Source organism: Xiphias gladius, chromosome 22, assembly GCF_016859285.1.
Source record: "Xiphias gladius isolate SHS-SW01 ecotype Sanya breed wild chromosome 22, ASM1685928v1, whole genome shotgun sequence".
Classification (NCBI taxonomy): domain Eukaryota; kingdom Metazoa; phylum Chordata; class Actinopteri; order Istiophoriformes; family Xiphiidae; genus Xiphias; species Xiphias gladius.
The window spans coordinates 14,885,537-14,903,606 of NC_053421.1; the positions used below are offsets into that span (position 1 = coordinate 14,885,537).

The window sequence follows — 18,070 nt, forward strand, 5'->3', positions numbered from 1 at the left end:
TTCACGATTCCCCAGTCAATTTCACAGTTGCTACTCAAGCACATTTGGGTTGTCAGAGTAGATGAATATGTACTCATGAAATATGTGTATCTACAGGAGCTCTCGTGGCAATCTACAGATCTACCGGAATATCTGTCAGTCTACACCGTCAATCTGTCTTTGTGGAGAAAATGCTTTGTATTTTATTGTGGTGCACACACAGCCTTAGCAATAACTAATCTGTGAATGTATAGTCCAGTTGAGAAACTGGGACATTTAAAATATTGCTCCTGACCGTCTAGCCTGCTTACTCATTACAAACCACTGATTACTTTGAGGAGGCTACAGTATAAACACTAAGAAGACCTTTTTTTTCCTAATGTGCTGTTGCTGCTGGCTACTAGCAGCACACTAAAGTAATCCCGAGAAGAAAATGTGTGATGCTGACGTCTGCGTATTTATTTACCCTTTAGTGAGTCAAATTTAATGAAACGTCTGATGGCAAAGGGTGAAACAGTGCAGCCATTGATCTGGCTGTGATTGAAGTGATGGTCAGTACTCCCGTGTTGCTTACATTGGACCCGACCTCAGAGATTAGAATAATATAAGCACATAAGCCCTTGCTTGTTCCTCACCTCTCCATACCCCCCACCCCCCAACACACCGACCCCACCCCTCACCCGCCTTCTCCTTCTGCACTGCTCCCTCCCATTGCCCCTCGTTTTCTCCCCTCACCTCTCTCTGCATTAGCCATAACTCAACAAGTTTTTATGTTATAATTACACTGAGAATCTTCTGCAGCATGTTTCTAACAACATTTGAAAGGAAACGTATCAACTTTCTCTAACAGTGAGTTTATATCCTTATGAGGTAATGATTGATCCAAATCACTGTGAAACTCCACTGGGAGCAAGTCTCATGTACCCGAAACCACTCCCTTTCTCCCTTTTTCCTCACCATGCAGATGTTAAGTCAGGAAGGGGGTAACTTTGAGGGGGGCTGAATTGAGCACAGAGACCCCTCTCAGATCTTTTACTGCCCGTAAAAGAAAAAAAAAAAACATAAAAAAATGAATTTATTCAGCAGGAAAGCTAAATCAAACCAGTACACCAAACTGAATGACACTATTTGGAAAGACATGAAAGAGCAAATGTACGTTTGTGGCTACACTCTTTTTTTCTGTGGCTGTGTTGTGCTGTACAATTGACTAAAAAAATTCAAACACAAAGGCACAAGACAATATTAGGAGGTACTTTTTAATTAAACACTGGCAGTAGTTTTAGACATAAGGAAAAGATTAACGGTTACATTAAGTTAGTATATCTTCAAATGATACTGAGGTGGTGGCATCCACCTAGTGTCTGATTCAGGCGAGCGATAATGTTTCAGTACTTATGGATGAGTACTGAAACATACTTATGGATGTTATTATACTATCATTATCATGACTCTGCCTACAATAGTTCATATGTAATCTACAGGTAAAATATCAAAACCAGTAAGAAAAGGGCTCTCAACACCCACACTGACTGTGCATCTCATGGGAATGTATTGTAACTGAGATTTGTAACAGATTTGTTTGGCACTCTGTTTCACTGTTTGCAGCCATCCAACTTGTACTCATTTATGAATTCAAAAAATCCTGTGCAGGCAGCTTGATAGGCAGATTTTTTACATATTTCCTCCGACGGCTTTTTTTCAAGCCAGGTGTTTGATTCCAACAGGTACTGCATCCTACAAAAAGAGGGAGAGAGTGAACGAAATGATCAATCAGTGTAAAAGTATAAAATAGTTCCATTATGTTATTGACTATACTTACGCTCCATTTGGGTCAGTTGTGGAGCCATCTTTGCCCATGATGAGATACTGTTTTCCTAAAACTAACTCTCCTTTACACTGACGCCTCTTAAAAAACACTCGAACAGAGTTTTCATTCACAAGCACATCTCCATCTGGTAGACAGATGACAGTCATTATATTTATGAAAGGTCTTCCCAGCATAAACGTAATGGCACAAAACCATTTTAAAGGTCTGTGTCACAACATCTGTTAAGTCTTGTGGTTACATGTTTACTCACTTGATCTGAGTACTTCGGTTACTGTAGTGTTGTATAGCTCAAAGTTGCTCCTCACAGATACACTGACAACTTCAACAATGAATGCTGAAATGAAACAAGAATCAAACCAATTACTCACAACAATTCATCTGAGCCATAATTTGGTATAATGTCAATAGACAGCATGAAAGAATGGATTCGAGATCTTTATAGTCAAGTTGTTGGATAGATTAATAGATATTGTCTTAGGTGCAGTACTGACCGTAATCTACTGTAGGGAAGAAGCAAGCATGTTCTAAACGGTCATTCTTTGTCAGTCTTCCATTTCTTTCTGATTTGAATGTCATTTTTAGTTTATGACAGGGTCCTAAAGAAAAGGCAAACATAAAGCTACATTTAATTATTTAAACCCAGCTGCAGGGTAAAGCTACATTTATTTACAGGTGTTTGTCAGTAGGGGTCTTAGAGTAATGGCCTACTTTCTGCACACTGGCACACATCCTCTGAACACAGTTTGGAGACCATCTTGCTCCTTTGGGGGGCAGAGTAGAACACAGTGCACTTTCGGTCTGCAAGGAAAGCACAAAAAGCCCATAAATTCCTGGTAAATTAAACAACGATGTCCCCTGTATCCTGACCAAAACATGCTGAAAATAGAAAAACAAAAAGCTTACTTGGTTCATAATAGTCATAGAACACGGCTGGAGCAGGCTGCAGAAGGCCAATTGGCACTCTCTGTATAGCATCGAAACTAATACATTCCTCTGGTTCAAAGAGCTAGCGAGAGAATAAAACTTTTAGTATTGGACATGCCAAAATTTTGTGAATATAAATTGATTTCAGCTTTACCTCATTGAAGTAGATCAGCACCCTTCCATAGGAGACTTCATAATGGGAAATGTATTGCTCAGGTAACTGTGTTAGCTGGGAGGAGAAAATAATAGATTTTTTTTGTTGTCATAGCAGAAGAAAAGACAATTCTAAATGCCATTCCTCTCATGCATGGATATGTCAACAGAGTTTTGGTGTAATGAGATAGAGTTGCAAAGTGGGAGGGGCCGATGATTCGGGAAATATTTTATCTTCATTTTCTGTTTCCATTTGAAATGTTTCTTTTCTTTATGATATCCTCCTGTTACTTATAATAGAATCATTCCATTTCCAAGAGGTTCAGCCGCAGCTGCTATGGAGAAGAAGCCAGTCAGAGGCAAAAATCAGCACAGAATTGAATTGTTGCAAGTGAAAATAAAACATACTTGTAAAAAAACATAATCCGTATAAAACAAAAAAAGACAAAGTGTAAAAACTGTTTTAAAGTGGGTTACGTGAAAGACTATGTCTTAGTCAGGACCAGTAACTTCCTGGAGTCTGCTTAGCAATGGGTCAAAGTTAATGTTTTATCTTACGTTTTTATGTGCACAATCTAATCTTTGCACTGATTCAATGAAGAGAGTTTCGTGTCCGTCCAAACCACGAGCCAACTGTCAAACACCACAGCTTGTCTATTGAGAAAATGAATGGGACATGACAAGAGGTGCCCGAATTATCTCTTCCCACTTTGCGTTGAGGTTGAGAGTAATGAAGAGGAGGCTGAGAGAGCTACTAACCCTCTCCAGGTCCTCAATTACAGCCTCAAATCCACTCAGTAGTGTGATGTCAGCAATGGCCATTCCTGTCAGATTGTTGCTCAAGCTATGACTACACACAAAAAGACAATGAAAAATATAGGATGAGAGAGACACTGATCAGGATTTGATGCCTTTTCTTGTAAAGCTCATAGTCTCATGAATGCTTAGGAAGAGCAAATGTGACATTTAACTAACCTGACACAGACTCTGTAAGTGACAGCCTCGTCTGAATTTAGGTTGTTTTCAAGATCTCTCCTGCCTCGGATGCGAGCATCAAACCACTCAATTGCTGATCGTGGCACTCGCACCTCTTTTTCCTCGTTGTTATCGTAGTAATCATAGTATTCATAAGTTTCTATGATCTTAGCTAGGAAGACAGAGGTGATTGTAACTGTGTAGCTTTTATCAACAATATGGTTGTGATTTGTTATCAGTGACAAAAACTCACCAGTGTACTTCACTTTCCCCTCCACTGTGACGCTGATAGACAGTTTGGTACAGTCGTCCTTGGGATCCAGTATATGGTAAGCCTTTACAATCTGTCAAGGACATTTGTGAGCTTTCTGTAAGTTCTGTATTTCATTCAGCGTATATACAGAAATTAATAAGACTTACTTTTAGTTTGGCATCTCCTTTTCCTGACAACTTCATAATAAAGTTGTTCCCTGTAAATTTCTGGGTAAACAGACACAAGAGAAAAAAAAGTTATTTCAGAATGAGGTTAATTATGGGTGTCTATCTAGGTGCACTGCTGAAGTGCTCTATGATACCTTCAGGTCTGTTTCCACCTTCTGCTTACTTTCCATCGTAAGCTTTACAATGTCTTTCCTTCCTGGGAATGTCAACTCTGCTATTATATTTGCTTCGGGATTGATGGGCCTCTTTAGCTCATATTCAGCAAGGGCTTCCAGTGCCATGATGGTATCCTGGACACGGTAATAAAACATTAATGATATGTTAAAATCTCTACTAGGACAGTAAATTTGGATTATACTGCACTATGTGGGACCACACCAAGGATATAGGGGCAGTGTTCAAACACAGTAATTCTTTGGGTTTAATCAATTTTAGCATTCTAATCACCTGTGATGATTTGAAGCCTCCAAAATAGTTTTCTTGGGTAATTAACCAGCAAGCTGCTTTGTCTGCCCACTGGGAATTCTTAAGTGCCACTGCAGTTAGGAGGGCATAGGCAGTAGTCTCTACTGTGATGGCATCTGCCCTCTCTTTATTATGTGTGCTGGTATCAGTTGTCCACAGATAACAGCCATCATTCCCTGATAATTAAGAAAAACACAGTAAATAAACATGAGAAAAACTGTCACGTCTCAAACAATAGCATACCGTGACACACCCTTTGGTTGAACTTAACGTTTCGAGCACAATGGATGTGGTTGCTTTTAGGGTTTGGCAATATAATATAATGATACAGACAGTGAGATGATATAGATTTGTCAGTAGGCATAGATTTTGCTATATTGTTTACAAAAAGCTAGCTATCACTTTAATATCTCAGGGTGTATTAGGTGATATTGCAAATCAATGAACAGGACTGATTAATGGCAATAATTGTTTTTTACATAGATTTTGCATCATGTGATGAAACATCATTTTGTCAGGTAGTTAAGTCTCTGGATTTGATAAAAACATCATCATCATGAAATACATCAATCTTGCAAAATGATTTCACATACATATACCACGATAGAGGATTCTATCCATATCACCACACCTAAATGCTTTGATTAGACATGCCTTCAGTAGCCAATGCTTGAAGTTTTGTCCAGACGGGTGAAAGATCTGTTCCCTCTGGCATGCAAACTGAGAGGCAGTAGGCTGTAATGGCAACAGCATAGGGATGCTGAAGCTCCACTAGGTGTGACATGAGATACGTTGTTGACCTTGAAATGCTTGCTTCCTGGTAGAAAGTAGCATAAAGGCAGTCAATTAATTTTACTCATTTAATCTACAGTGTATTAAAATGCATTGGAAATAAAACTATAATAATAACAAGGCTAAGAGTCAATAGCCACACTAGCAGCTCTGTGAGAATGTACCTAGGTACAGCAGTGCTTTGAGCTAAATGCTAATGCTAACATGCTCAAAATGCTATAACGTTGATAATTAGCATGTACAATGTTTACCACTCATCTTCCTCTTATTTTAGCATGTTAGCATGCTAACATTTGCTAACTAGCTCAGAACACAAAGTATAAATGAGGCTGATGGTAATGTCATTAGTTTCGCAGGTATTTGGTCATGAACCAAAGTTTTTGAACAAATTTAAAGTTTGACTTGATGATGGCGCTAGATGAAAAGCTAGAGGCCACCAAGGTCATTTGGATTTGTCCTCTGGGAAACATGACTGTCTCTACAAAATTGCTTTCCATTCCAGTCCATTAAACAGTTGAGATATGTCAGTCTCAACTGACCATCCTAACACCCAGGACATTAGGTCTTTTTATTATCTCACCGCATCATTTCGTGTTCCGGTTTGCAGGAACTGACGGGACAGGTGCAGTGAAAGAGTTATGAAAGCCGTCATGGATGCTTCTTGGTCTTTTCCTTTCTACATTAAACACACATAGAAAATACCGCTTTCAAATCTCTGCTGTTCAGTTTTTTGCCACGTCTAATACTGTTCTCATATGTATGTTCCAACATGCAAACTATGCAGTAACTTTTTAAAAGGCTTAAGCCTTTACCAGGACTTGTCTGTGTAACACAGGATGTGGGTCACTGAATGACCCGTCGGCCTTCTGTACTGAGAGCAAGTAATTGACTGAGTGCATGATTTCCTCTGCTGGTACAACCCTAGCTATCCGGCCCTGAAGTCCAACAGCCACTGCCTGACGCTGCGCCACCAGCGACAACACTTTCACTACTAGGGCAGTCACCCTGAGCACAAGAGAAGGAAATATAAAGAGTGGACAGAAAATGTCAATTTACAATTTGACATCCTTGAAATAAATAAAGTTGATTTATGATGTGAGAAAATATTCTTCTGAAATTTGTCTTGCATGCCAACGCATACACTGTTTCACACACATAGCAAAATCACAACATTTAACCAAAGAACAAAGAAATACTACAGACATATACTGTATTACATCAGACATTATGAATAAGCATGGCAATCAATTTAATCGCTCACTTCCACACTCAGTTCTTAGTCTACACAGGTACATAGAGGCCTGCTAAGAACCCAAACTCTGATTTAACACTTTGTCAGACTGAGGAACAAAACCTGTCCCTCTGTTCTTTAATCTGTTCAGTCTGGCCCGTGGGACTCTAAATCTTTTGCTTGACTGGAAAAAGCTGATCATTTAAAATTAAATACGAGACATCAGATGTAACATTACCAGCCAGAGACAACATCCTTTTTGTATACGCAGTTTGAAAACTTTGGCCCATAATCGTTGTGCAGATACGTAGCCGTCTGGTCAGTCTAGCTATAAGGTGAACAAAGAGACCACTATACTGGCATGTGCAGATCCCATACTGCATAAAATTCTGTATTACGAATGATCAGAGATTATTTAATGGTTCTGCCTTTGGATTCATGATAAATTAATTCTTTTCACACCACTGCACTAATTTGTCCATACAATAAAAAAATTAGGTTGAAACAGGCACAAGTAACAACCTTACATCAAAAGTCAATGAAGTGACTTAAAACAAATACTCACCAATTACTAGATGATACTGAACTCCATGGTCCATAAGATCCATTGCGTTTCTTGAATGTTAGAATCCTTATATAACCTGACCAAAAAAAAAAAAAAAATTGTTTCTTTGTTATGGCCTTGTTACTGACCTGTAGAGGGTGCCACGTTCATAACATCCCATAATACTCATGTGAAACAAGAAGATGAAACAGAAGCCTACGGGTCACTTTTGATTCCCAGTTTAACTTTCCCCAGTTAAAATATGTTTTACAGTTGCTTTCAGTCCATCCATCCATCCATCTGCTATACCACTTCTGAGGGTCACAGGGGAAGGAGCCAATGCCAGCTGACACTGGGCGGACACCCTGGACTGGTCGCCAATCTATCACAGGTATAGACTGCCAACCTATCAAATTGCCAAATTCCTGACCTAACCTGTCACGGACAGACTCCCTACAGCCTGGCGATAGAGACAAACAACCATTAACGCTCACATTCACACCTACGGGCAATGTAGAGTTGCCAGTTAACCTGCATGTCTTTGGACTGTTGGAGCAAGCTGGAGTAAAACTCCACACAGAAAGGCACACAGAAAAAAATCCAATAATGATATATAATAATAATAATAATAATAATAATATCCACCATATATCAATGAGATACTTATTCTATATACTAAAGGTCCATGAGGCCTCTAAGGTCAGCACAACAAAGATTCGCAGGTTGTGCCCAAAGTTACAGACTAGAGTTGATAAAGTTTTTTCAAAAGAAGTAGTTGTATTCATCAAACAGTCTGGTCAGCAAACTCTGCTCAAAATCCCATCTCGAAACTTTTCTTTTCTCATGGTGTTTCCGTGCCTTGCTTTTCACTTTTAACTTATTTTTATTAACACAGAAAAAAGATAAATGTCTTATTTTGACACTACTTGTGTACAAGTGGAAATTTTGGTCTGATGGCGGTGCTACTGGAAAGGGGTCAGGAGGTCACACGCAACATTAGAATTCAATTCAACTGGAATTCTTTCTCTGGGCTCATGGGTACCCACAGCAAATTTCATGGCAGTCTGCCCAGTAGTTGTCATGATACTTGCACTGCCAATTTTAGGGTCTGCAAATGGTCAAAAGGAGCAATCAACATTAACTGTTAATGAGGAAATCACATCAGAATATAAGTGTATCTCAAACTTTTCTTCTCTTTAAATTTGTGTGCATAGTTACAGAAAAAAGAGTGATAGACATGATTATCAAATGATTAAGATGTTATGCAATTAACTGCGTGATGTTTTCATACCGTTCTCAATTTTATCAAGAGCCTCATCTCTGGCACCAGCAGGCAAGTTAAACCATTGCTCACTCAGATCAAGGTAGCGGAGGGCTGAAGCTGTAGGGGCAAGCCGTACCATTGTCTGTTCTAGACATCCTGTAGGCAATACGATCAGGCCTGCAACCTTCTCAGGAGAAAGAAGGTTCTTCGCTTGTGAACTAAATCCATTCTCTGTCAGGTTAAACATTGAAAAGGTAAGACACTGTCATTTACAAAGATCTGTGTATTGTATGTCTGTAGCTAAAAGTAAATACCTTCCACCGAAATGAAAATATTGGAATTGGAATCGGGGACTATTTCATCTGGTAAAGTTCCGTCAATAGATAAAGTCCTTGTGCTCTTCCCTATCACAGCAGAGGGAAGTAAATTGATTTAAGCAAAGGTTTGATATTGAAGAATAAAATTACTGACAAATATCAAGCACGTATCATTGATGAATACTGAAACAACTCACCATCTAATTTAATCACTCGGGTTTCCTCTACTCTCTGTTCTAATCCTTCTGCCTACAACATAAGATAACAGGGAGCCGAATTACTGTGTGTCCCTTGCCATGGTGCCATATTTGTTTTTGACTGGTAGCACTCTATCATAAAATAAGGATTTTGCAGAGAGATAAAATAATGTCTTTGTCACTCACCCACACATTCAAAGTCTTTTCAACTGCATCTATTCCCATCTCATTCTCTATATCATAGAGGCGTATTTTGATGGGTATGGAGCCAGTTACCATGGGGACGGCAGAGAAAGAGACAAACTGGGAGGACTCTGGCTCCAGAGTAATGTTAACAAAAGCTGTAGTGGTGGCTGAGCCGGGGGAGCAGAGTCCTTCAGTTTGTTCCATATGAACTGCCACCTATTAAAATGCAGGTGTCCAAGGAAAAAAAAATCAACATTAAGAATTGAATTGAAATTTTTTATACAGAAGGTGGTTACTGGTCTAACTGCCACTTAAGGTCAACATTAGGTCATATCTACCTCTAGTCTGTCAAGGCCATAGTTGTAGATAACGGGTGAAAAGGATATTTGCTCATATTGTTTCACCGAGTAAGGCAGTCTCAGAGACACAAATGTTCTCTTGACTGCTGTGACCTCAGATGGCTTAACTACACAGAAACCTGAACAAAAACATAGAGTAAGTGAGTTGCAGTTATTAATAAGAATCTCTTTAGTCAAATATCCATGATGTATTTGTGAAGCTGGAAGCTGTTATTACCACTGGCTGAAGATAATGTGATGACCTGAATTTCCCATGTGGTGATGGAATCGGGTAGAGTCAAAGAATACCTAAAGGAGTTTTCAAGTAAGATGAAATAAATCAATGGTGGTAAAATGCATTTGAGAAATGCTTTGTCCATTTATAGTTTACACTGTAGATTTAAAGTAATGCATTTAACCAGATCCACTTACAATGAACAGTAGAAAAAGATGAAATTCTCACACTGACAATATTAGAAGCAACAAATGGTAACAAATGAAAAGGATATAAACAAAACTATGGGTTAGCAAAGGTTTCAATGGCTGTAACTAGCCACTGTATATCAGTAACAAAGAAAATATTACATTAAAAATGTCTGAAAAGTTCTCTGTGCACCTCTTACCTTTGTTTGCCATTTACATCGAATTCTGTGAATGCAAAGCTTGGAGGGAAAAATCGTCGTATGTACTGAGCTGTAGTGTCCAAGAAGAACTCTTCAATGTTAACTGCACTTGAAGCTAAAAAAAACGAGAAAATGAAAAGTTTGTATTTAAACTCTCTGATAATCATGCCAAAGCTATAAAATGCTTCTTAAACTGCCGTGTAGTGGTATTTAATATCCACATGACAATTTTCATCTCACTCCGGCCAAGTCCTTTCTGGACATCTTCTTGTATCTTTTTTCGTCTCAGACGCTCTCCTTCAAGGCAGCATTTTAAAAAGGCATCTGCACAAGCTTGATTTCGTTGCACCTGAGAGACCCTCTTTGCTCTTTCCTGACATGTTAGTGTCATGGGCATGAGAGAAAACCCATGAACACAACACTCCTGAAGTTTTTCATCAGAAAAGTTAGATTCTGGAAGTGAAAAAGAAAAGATGCATTTTTATAAAATATTGTTGACAGAAGTATTTTACATTACCACGGATGCTAGAATGCATCTTACTTAAGGTCATCATTTCCTGTTGAAGGTCCACCGAGCGTCTTTGTCTTGCAGATTGTGAATCACAGCGAAAACCTGTAAAAGTAATATACATAAAAGCATTAAAGCTCACAGGATAAGTAAGTGGATAGTTGCTTTTAAGACTAAGTTTGAATGGTTGCTAGTATTGTGAAAACAATCATTTGTTAAAAAGGGAAATTTTGCATTAGTGGTTGCCGATACTGACGGCAGTTGTGCTTTCTCCTCACAGCTACACACAACCAGTCAAAAACAGTGAACAGTATCCAATGGATATATACAAGAAAATGAATAAACTATTCAAGTGATCTTTTGCCGCTTAATCGTGGATGTCGCCAGGGCTGGAGTCTTTCACTGTTGCTATTTATTTGAGGAATTCATCCAAATATGTAAAATTACCAATACTCCCTTCTTTAAATATTTACAAATAAGGAACTGTATTGCTAAAACACAACATAATTTTTTTGGCTAAACCCTCTCTTTCCCCTTTTGAAAAAACAATGAATGACAATCACCAAATATCTATCCTTTATTTCTTTGCAACTTTCTTACTCCCAGGACTCACCAGAAAATAGAAAACTAGCTTGGAATAACCATAAATCGAGAAGAAATAATACAGGCAGAGTGCAAAGATATTTGTTTACATTGATAAGTTTTAACTATTGATAGCATGTTCAATGTTTTACAAAATAATCCCTTAAAGAGAACTTTTATTACTCCATGTAATTTACGTAAATTCAGTCTATATAAATGCTTGATCAGTGCATTAAATGTATAGAAGAAAAAGGGACACCATATCACAAATTTTTGGAAGAAAGCGATAATTTTTGTTTCTAATACTGTTCATTATGATCTTCCTTTGTGCTCCAAGTTATGTTTTCTTGGTCTACTTTCCAACTGCATTTAAATTAATTTATGAGAGGAAAAAGAAGGTAATTTTGTTATCTGCATGCCAATATACAATCACTTTGTGGTGAAAAAAACCCTGAAACCATCTCTTAAAACCCATCTCAAACACAAAGTGTGTTTGTGTTCATTGAAGGTTTTGTACATTTCAATCTTTATCACATTTACACGAATGAATATACTGTATAACACAATTTAAACTGTTGTAATTCAGCATTTCCACTCAGGTGTAATTATGAAAACATCCAAAATGGCATCAAAGTATAGCTATATTTTTAAATCAGTATTTAGAGCAAGTTTTGACACTCATGAGTGCAACATTGTTCAGTCGAGTAAAGGTCATGAAAAATAACATTTTAAGAATGAAATGATGAAAATTTGTTTTTGTCATACTCTTTCTCCACTTTGACTGGGAATGAGATACAAAAGACAGGCCAGCATCTCTTAGCACAGATGCTGGGTCAGGTCCTCCACCATATGTGCAACCGAGGTCATATGAATGCATAGCAGAAAACACCTGAAAAATGGGAACATGAGTTTGGGTTTTGTACTGTGCTGTAATAAATAGGTTGAATTTAAAAAAACAACAACGGTGTGTATTAAGAGAGAAAGTATGAAAGGAGTGTGTGAAAGTACTACCTGTTTGGCTGTGAGTTTATTATCGGCTTTGAGACTGTAGAAGGCCTTATCCACGGCAAGCAAAGCCACTTTGGCCCTCTGACCATGTAAATCAAATTCTAGCCCTGACTTTCTGCCAGGTTCAAAAGGTCCTTTTCTTTCCACCTAAATTAAAGTTGAGATATTACAGAGATTTTGAAATGCTGTTGTCAACGGTCAAAGTTAATTCGATGACTACATTAAAACAAAACATCTAAATATTTACATGTAAACACATAGGCTGTGTTCATGAGTTAAAACTAAACAGAATTATACATTTTGAGTTGGCACCCACCCCGGCCAGTTTACAGGCTTTACATTATTTTGTTTACCCCTGGAACCCCTCTCTGCCTCAATTATAATAAATTCAAATCTATACAAAAAGTGTCCCACTTATACTGAATGACCTTATTCAAGCACACAGTCAAAAGAGGTAGAGTTCTGTTTGTCCACTGTGTCAATCTGCCCAATCTGTGCTCTTATCTGTTCTGTTTACTCACCTTGACCTTTATCTCACATTCATCCCTGACATCTACCCACACTGAGTCAGCAACAATGTCACCATCCTGGTTGTAGAAGTAGCCAATCAGGCGGAAGGATGGAACCATATCAGGTGTTATCTGCAGGTTGTGTTGAACTAAACGACCAAATGAGAGAGAACCCATCTTTATTAGGATCCCACGGCTTAGGACCTGCAACAGAGACAATCAAAAATGTTTAATCATGACAAACCGCTGCTGGTCTTTCACAAAAAGCATCATGTTGTACTTAATCTGATATGGCTCACCATGTAGTATATAAACCCATCTCGCGGGCCATTCATGGTGTTGTACGTTATTGCAAGTAAATCATTCACAGAGTACACCTTGTTGGTTAAACCGATGTAAAGGTAGCTGTTCCTTGGAGATGATGCACGTCTAATTATTTTCCTCTGTTGCAGGCCATCTGCCTTCACCTTTTGGAGCCAGAGGTGGAAAAAGTTAAAACTGAACAATAGCAAATTTGATAAGGCGTTCAACTGAGTTTGGGGATACTAACTTCAACAGTAATCTGAGCTGTAGCGACAATATTAATGGTATGAAACACTGCCCCCTCCTGGTCAGTAATGCCTTGCAAAAATTGCTCTGTGGATCCTGGTACATCAATCCTTACTGGCACACCAGCAGCTGGAGAGCCATCTGGGAGACGCAGGACCACCTATAGTAACAACAAACAAAATCTTTTAGATACAAAACCCATCACAGTCATGTACTTAGCTGTGTACCCATTTGTTAGTTCCATGCATACCACCACATCTAATGGATATCCAGGAAGGAAGTATGAGCGGGTTCGAGACAGATCCATGGTGTATTTGTGGGAGAGAACGGGAAGGTAAACATCTGCCTCTTGCATTTCACCACCTGGGCCAAAAAATGTGCATAGCAATATCAGCTAGGATGAAAAATCACAAAAGTCTCAATATCTTCCTTTTCTTTTTCTCATACTCTCTCAAATACAAGATGGCACATCTCAAGGGATTTATCCTTAGATTTTGAGATAAACTATTCTAATCATTTTTATTATTGGTAGTAGTAGTATTAAAAGACTTGTTGTTGTTGTTGTTATTTTAAAAATACCAGGAATATTCCTGCAGTGATGCCATCTGCTAGTAAAATTCATATTATGAGTGTATGATATGTAACTTTAAGTTTTTAATCACGATATGGTACTTTTTGGGTTCTATGATCCGCAATAATGTCACTAAAGTATTCCTATTGCTGTTTCATGGGGTATATTCAGTAGTTTTGCTGTACATTTGTTAAATAATTCCATAAAATATGACTGTGATAGTACATTTTACTATACTATATTTAACTACTTTTACATTCCAAAGTTTGAAGTTTGGGAAGGTTGTGTACAACGTGAATCAAACTGCTCTGTCATAACACATCTCTTTGCTGTGCCCTGAAGGTGCAGAACAAGAAACAGAAACTAGCTTTCTGGCCATTTAACTCCAAACATGAGTAAACAAATGATTTACAGTGCACAGCACATGCCGCTGTTTACTAAACACCAAATCTTTTCAATGTATTATAAAATATATATTCTCTGTACGCCATAATAGGTTAAAAACAATATTTTAGATCAAAAAATAAATATTGCAAAATATTTTAGATAAATATTAAACAGATATCAATATTAATTAATTTTTTTTGGGCCTTTCTGGGAGTTTGCGTACTTAAACAGTGGTATATAGTGTGATAGCGTGTCCTTTACTTTGTATGTTGGTGACAAATACTCCCAAATAGAGTTTTTCTCCACTTTGCTGTAAATCAGAGAGGGTTTGGTTCAGCTCCTTTTGGAGTTGATCATTTATCTTTGCTGTATGGTGAGACACTGTTGCAGCTCCATCCTGAACCTGCAAGAAATGGCATAAATTGGTGGTTTTCAAATGATGAAACACTTAATAGATGCAATATGTTGCCAGATTATCTGACCTCAGATCTTGGAATGAGATGCATTATAAATTTTGGATAAATATTTGTTTCCTCACCAAACCAGTCAGCTCCAGTCCCCTGATTAAGACAGGCTTTATTCTACCTTTTTTTGCCAATCCAAAGTGGCAGTGGTAAGCCCCTTTAACTCTTTCACCATGTGAATACCTAGAAAGAAAATCATTGAAAAATTGTGTCTTTTGAAGTTGAGACAAAAAATGAGTCTATTAGGACTTGAGACAAGCAACCTAATCTATAACTTTAATGTTAGCCTATGTTGTAAACTACTGTATGTGGACTAAGCAGTGAAATTTCCTCATTATTGAAACTGCATTATTAAAAATCTTTGTAAAAATTGAATCAAATTAGAAGGTTTGATTTTGAAAGAGGTCACTTTTAGTGGTGTTACAGTGATTTTTAGCCACTTTTAGCCTTAGCTTACTTTGGGATTTTACAACAAGCCAGTTTTTTAAGGAGTTGGTGGACCAGACCAGCGCCTACAGGGCAGTGAATAATGGATGTACAGTCATCAAGTGAGCAAAATAATACCTCAAAAGAGATAATAGCCACTACCATTAGTTTTATGTATCTTTAATGTTTTTCCTCTGGATGTAAGTAGCTAACGCTGGGTGTTTGCTGACACGTTAGCCATAACCTTGGCAGTCAAGTTCGTAACTTCATTAGGCAATGTCACAATTGTCTGTTTTTTCAACTATGTTAGTTTTTTGAGTTCTCCTGGGTAAAAAAGAAGTCATGCAGTTTTAACAGAAAAGCTCAGTAGTTAGCAGATTTATTGGGAAATGAATCAACACTTACATGGCTGAGATGGTGAAGACAAACTGTTCAGCATTCAACAAAATATAGTTCTGATCCATTGCGATGTTCACCTCAAAACTTGGTAAAACTATGGTGTGTAAGAATAAAAAAGTTTCTATGATTGAAGAATAATTATATATATATATATATATACTTTCAAATACTTTAATCAAATTAGTCACTTACCAAACTTTTGGACTTTGAACTCTCGAGAAACAGCATTGGCATCATCACCTTCATAGTGTGCTATAATCTTCCATGTGCCCATTCTTTGTAAACAACACATATATTTGTTATGATGTCAAAATTGCTTGTGCTGTTATATACTTTAAGTCAAAGGTTATTGCAAATCTCTCATGACATACTCAGAGACGTCAGGTATGGGGAATGTGCCTTTGAGTATTCCTCCCTTCGCAGTCTTTAAGGACCTCATTATTCTGTTTCCGGCAGCGTTCTGTCATTAAATGATAAAAGCTTAAACCATTTGTGCAGCTCTTTCAAAGTCCTCTTTATTACTAAAGAAAATGTATCTACTCACAAATACTGATATGTGGAACACCTCCTCATGAGGCCTGAATGTGTGGTCAAGAGTGAATATCCTGTAATTCACTAGAAAAAAAGATAATCAACATACATGGCTTTAAATATAATCACTGTTAATCCTTCCATAGGATGTAGAATTATTTCACATTGTTTTACATTTATTCACAACTGTTGAATTTTTTTTTACCTTTCTGTGTTGGTTTGTAGATTGGCTGATTAGTCTGAATGAAGATATAGCCCCTGTGATTTGATACCAGGACCCTTGTTACCTTCCTGGCCCTGAAGGACGGGCTCTCTGCCACTAGCAAAAGGTAGGGAGGTTGATATTTTGGAGGGTTCAATATTGACATAATTTCCCTGTCTATCTGTAAAGATGCAAATTGGAGGTTTGGGTTAATGACATCTCAGTCCAGTCTAAATGCTTTTTGTATGAGTGAGGGAGTTTTCATACCATGAGCTCAACGGTTTTGATGTCCCCTTCGTCAGTGCACAGAACAGTTTTCTTTGCAGACACAATGGTAGTGCTAACCTCATGCTCCAGGTAGAGAGTGACAAGATTGTTCAAATGAGGCCTTCCCATCTGGACAAACACTTTCTCATTAACTCCCATATGAAACACATTGGGGGCTGAGATGAAGAATCTGCGCAAAAGGTGAAAAATAGTTCTTACTGTATCCTTCATTCCAGTATTTTGCATTCATAACATCTATGTCTATAGATACACATATGCAATGCTTAAGATTTTGTTTTATCTATTACATTATGACAAAATAATCATTTAACATATATTAAACTGAAAATATACATTTATTATTTACAAATTCTAGAAGACAGAAAGCATATTTGAACCCTCTTTGCATTAAGCACATATAGGTTGGCATTACATAACATTATTACATAATCTAGATTTAAGAAGCTAATCCTACATTTACCTGTTATCTGCTGAGCACTCTGATTCCACAGTCAAGATCAGGAGCAGTACTGAAACAATATGGCACTTCATTGTGCAGCTTCTATTTCTTTGCCTGCTCTGACACAGGATTTTGATCAACTGAGGTTGTGTGAGTTATCCACCCCTGTATTTCTCAATCGTTGGATCTCTTCATGCCCTCCCTCTTTTCTTTTTTTCTTTCCTTCTAAAAAAAACTTTAGAAAATATTTATCCTTTCTCAGTCTCACGCATCACGTGCATACTCGCAAAACATAAACTGAGAAAATCATCAAGCTGTCACATATAGCATGCATACCGACATGTACAGATATGTGGCCTACTCTTTGGTTCAGTAGTGTGTACATTTCTGTATAAATGAAAGTAGGCGATCTAAACAGATTTCTCTAAAATAACAATACAGATCAGATTATAATGGATTGACAGATTAATTTCAGATTACAACATGTTTGATTTCCAAGTCCATTGAAGCCCATTTTATAGCACAACTTGGCTTGCAGCAGGAAAAGTGTTTCTTTCTGTTTCATAATGTGTAACCATCCCCTCATTGGTTGTTGCAAGTCATTTTTTTCCCCACATCATGTGATTTACAAGAAATCCAGTTTTGGCTCTTTGGATCTGGGTTGTGGGGAGCACTGTTTACTCTCCAACAAATGATTCAGGAATGATTTGCAAACTATAGCTCTAGTAAATCTGCACATTTCTGCAGTTATTCTTTTAAAATCCCTTATCAATAGCTACTAAAGCTTCTTATATACTTATATTATTAATGTCCTGTGCAGTATACTTATAATGTAGTCCTTATCATATGTGTATTCATCATTGAAGTGATGGTATGCTGAATGGAATTTGAAAAGCTGCCAAACTCTGTTATGATCTAGCAAAATGGAGCAGTATGAATAATGACAAAGA

At 37.6% G+C, this 18,070-nt stretch overlaps 1 protein-coding gene across 2 annotated transcripts; it reads right to left on the reverse strand.

The window, feature by feature from the left end:
- Positions 1-1,117: 1,117 nt before the first annotated feature.
- On the reverse strand, positions 1,118-17,249 carry c4b (complement 4B (Chido blood group)). 2 transcript variants are annotated; one of them, XM_040118377.1, is made up of 41 exons: positions 17,142-17,249; positions 16,661-16,850; positions 16,397-16,574; positions 16,205-16,275; positions 16,032-16,120; positions 15,853-15,935; positions 15,667-15,754; positions 14,910-15,018; positions 14,633-14,774; positions 13,664-13,776; positions 13,415-13,573; positions 13,164-13,331; positions 12,877-13,068; positions 12,359-12,502; positions 12,113-12,236; positions 10,799-10,870; positions 10,498-10,710; positions 10,258-10,372; positions 9,873-9,943; positions 9,635-9,774; positions 9,297-9,512; positions 9,111-9,162; positions 8,911-9,000; positions 8,624-8,827; positions 7,354-7,429; positions 6,370-6,562; positions 6,138-6,233; positions 5,420-5,582; positions 4,748-4,941; positions 4,435-4,590; positions 4,280-4,339; positions 4,113-4,203; positions 3,860-4,031; positions 3,644-3,734; positions 2,886-2,960; positions 2,711-2,813; positions 2,516-2,605; positions 2,299-2,403; positions 2,058-2,141; positions 1,799-1,931; positions 1,118-1,713 (listed from the first exon to the last, which is right to left on the reverse strand). In XM_040118377.1, the coding sequence occupies exons 1-41, from the start codon at positions 17,210-17,212 to the stop codon at positions 1,572-1,574; spliced, it is 5,118 nt and encodes a 1,705-aa protein (XP_039974311.1). In that variant the 5' UTR covers positions 17,213-17,249; the 3' UTR covers positions 1,118-1,571. The 2 variants fall into 2 exon arrangements, with proteins under 2 accessions (XP_039974311.1, XP_039974312.1); XM_040118378.1 differs by lacking the exon at positions 17,142-17,249 and having other exon boundaries at positions 16,397-16,510; positions 16,661-16,739.
- Between the last annotated feature and the right edge of the window lie 821 nt (positions 17,250-18,070).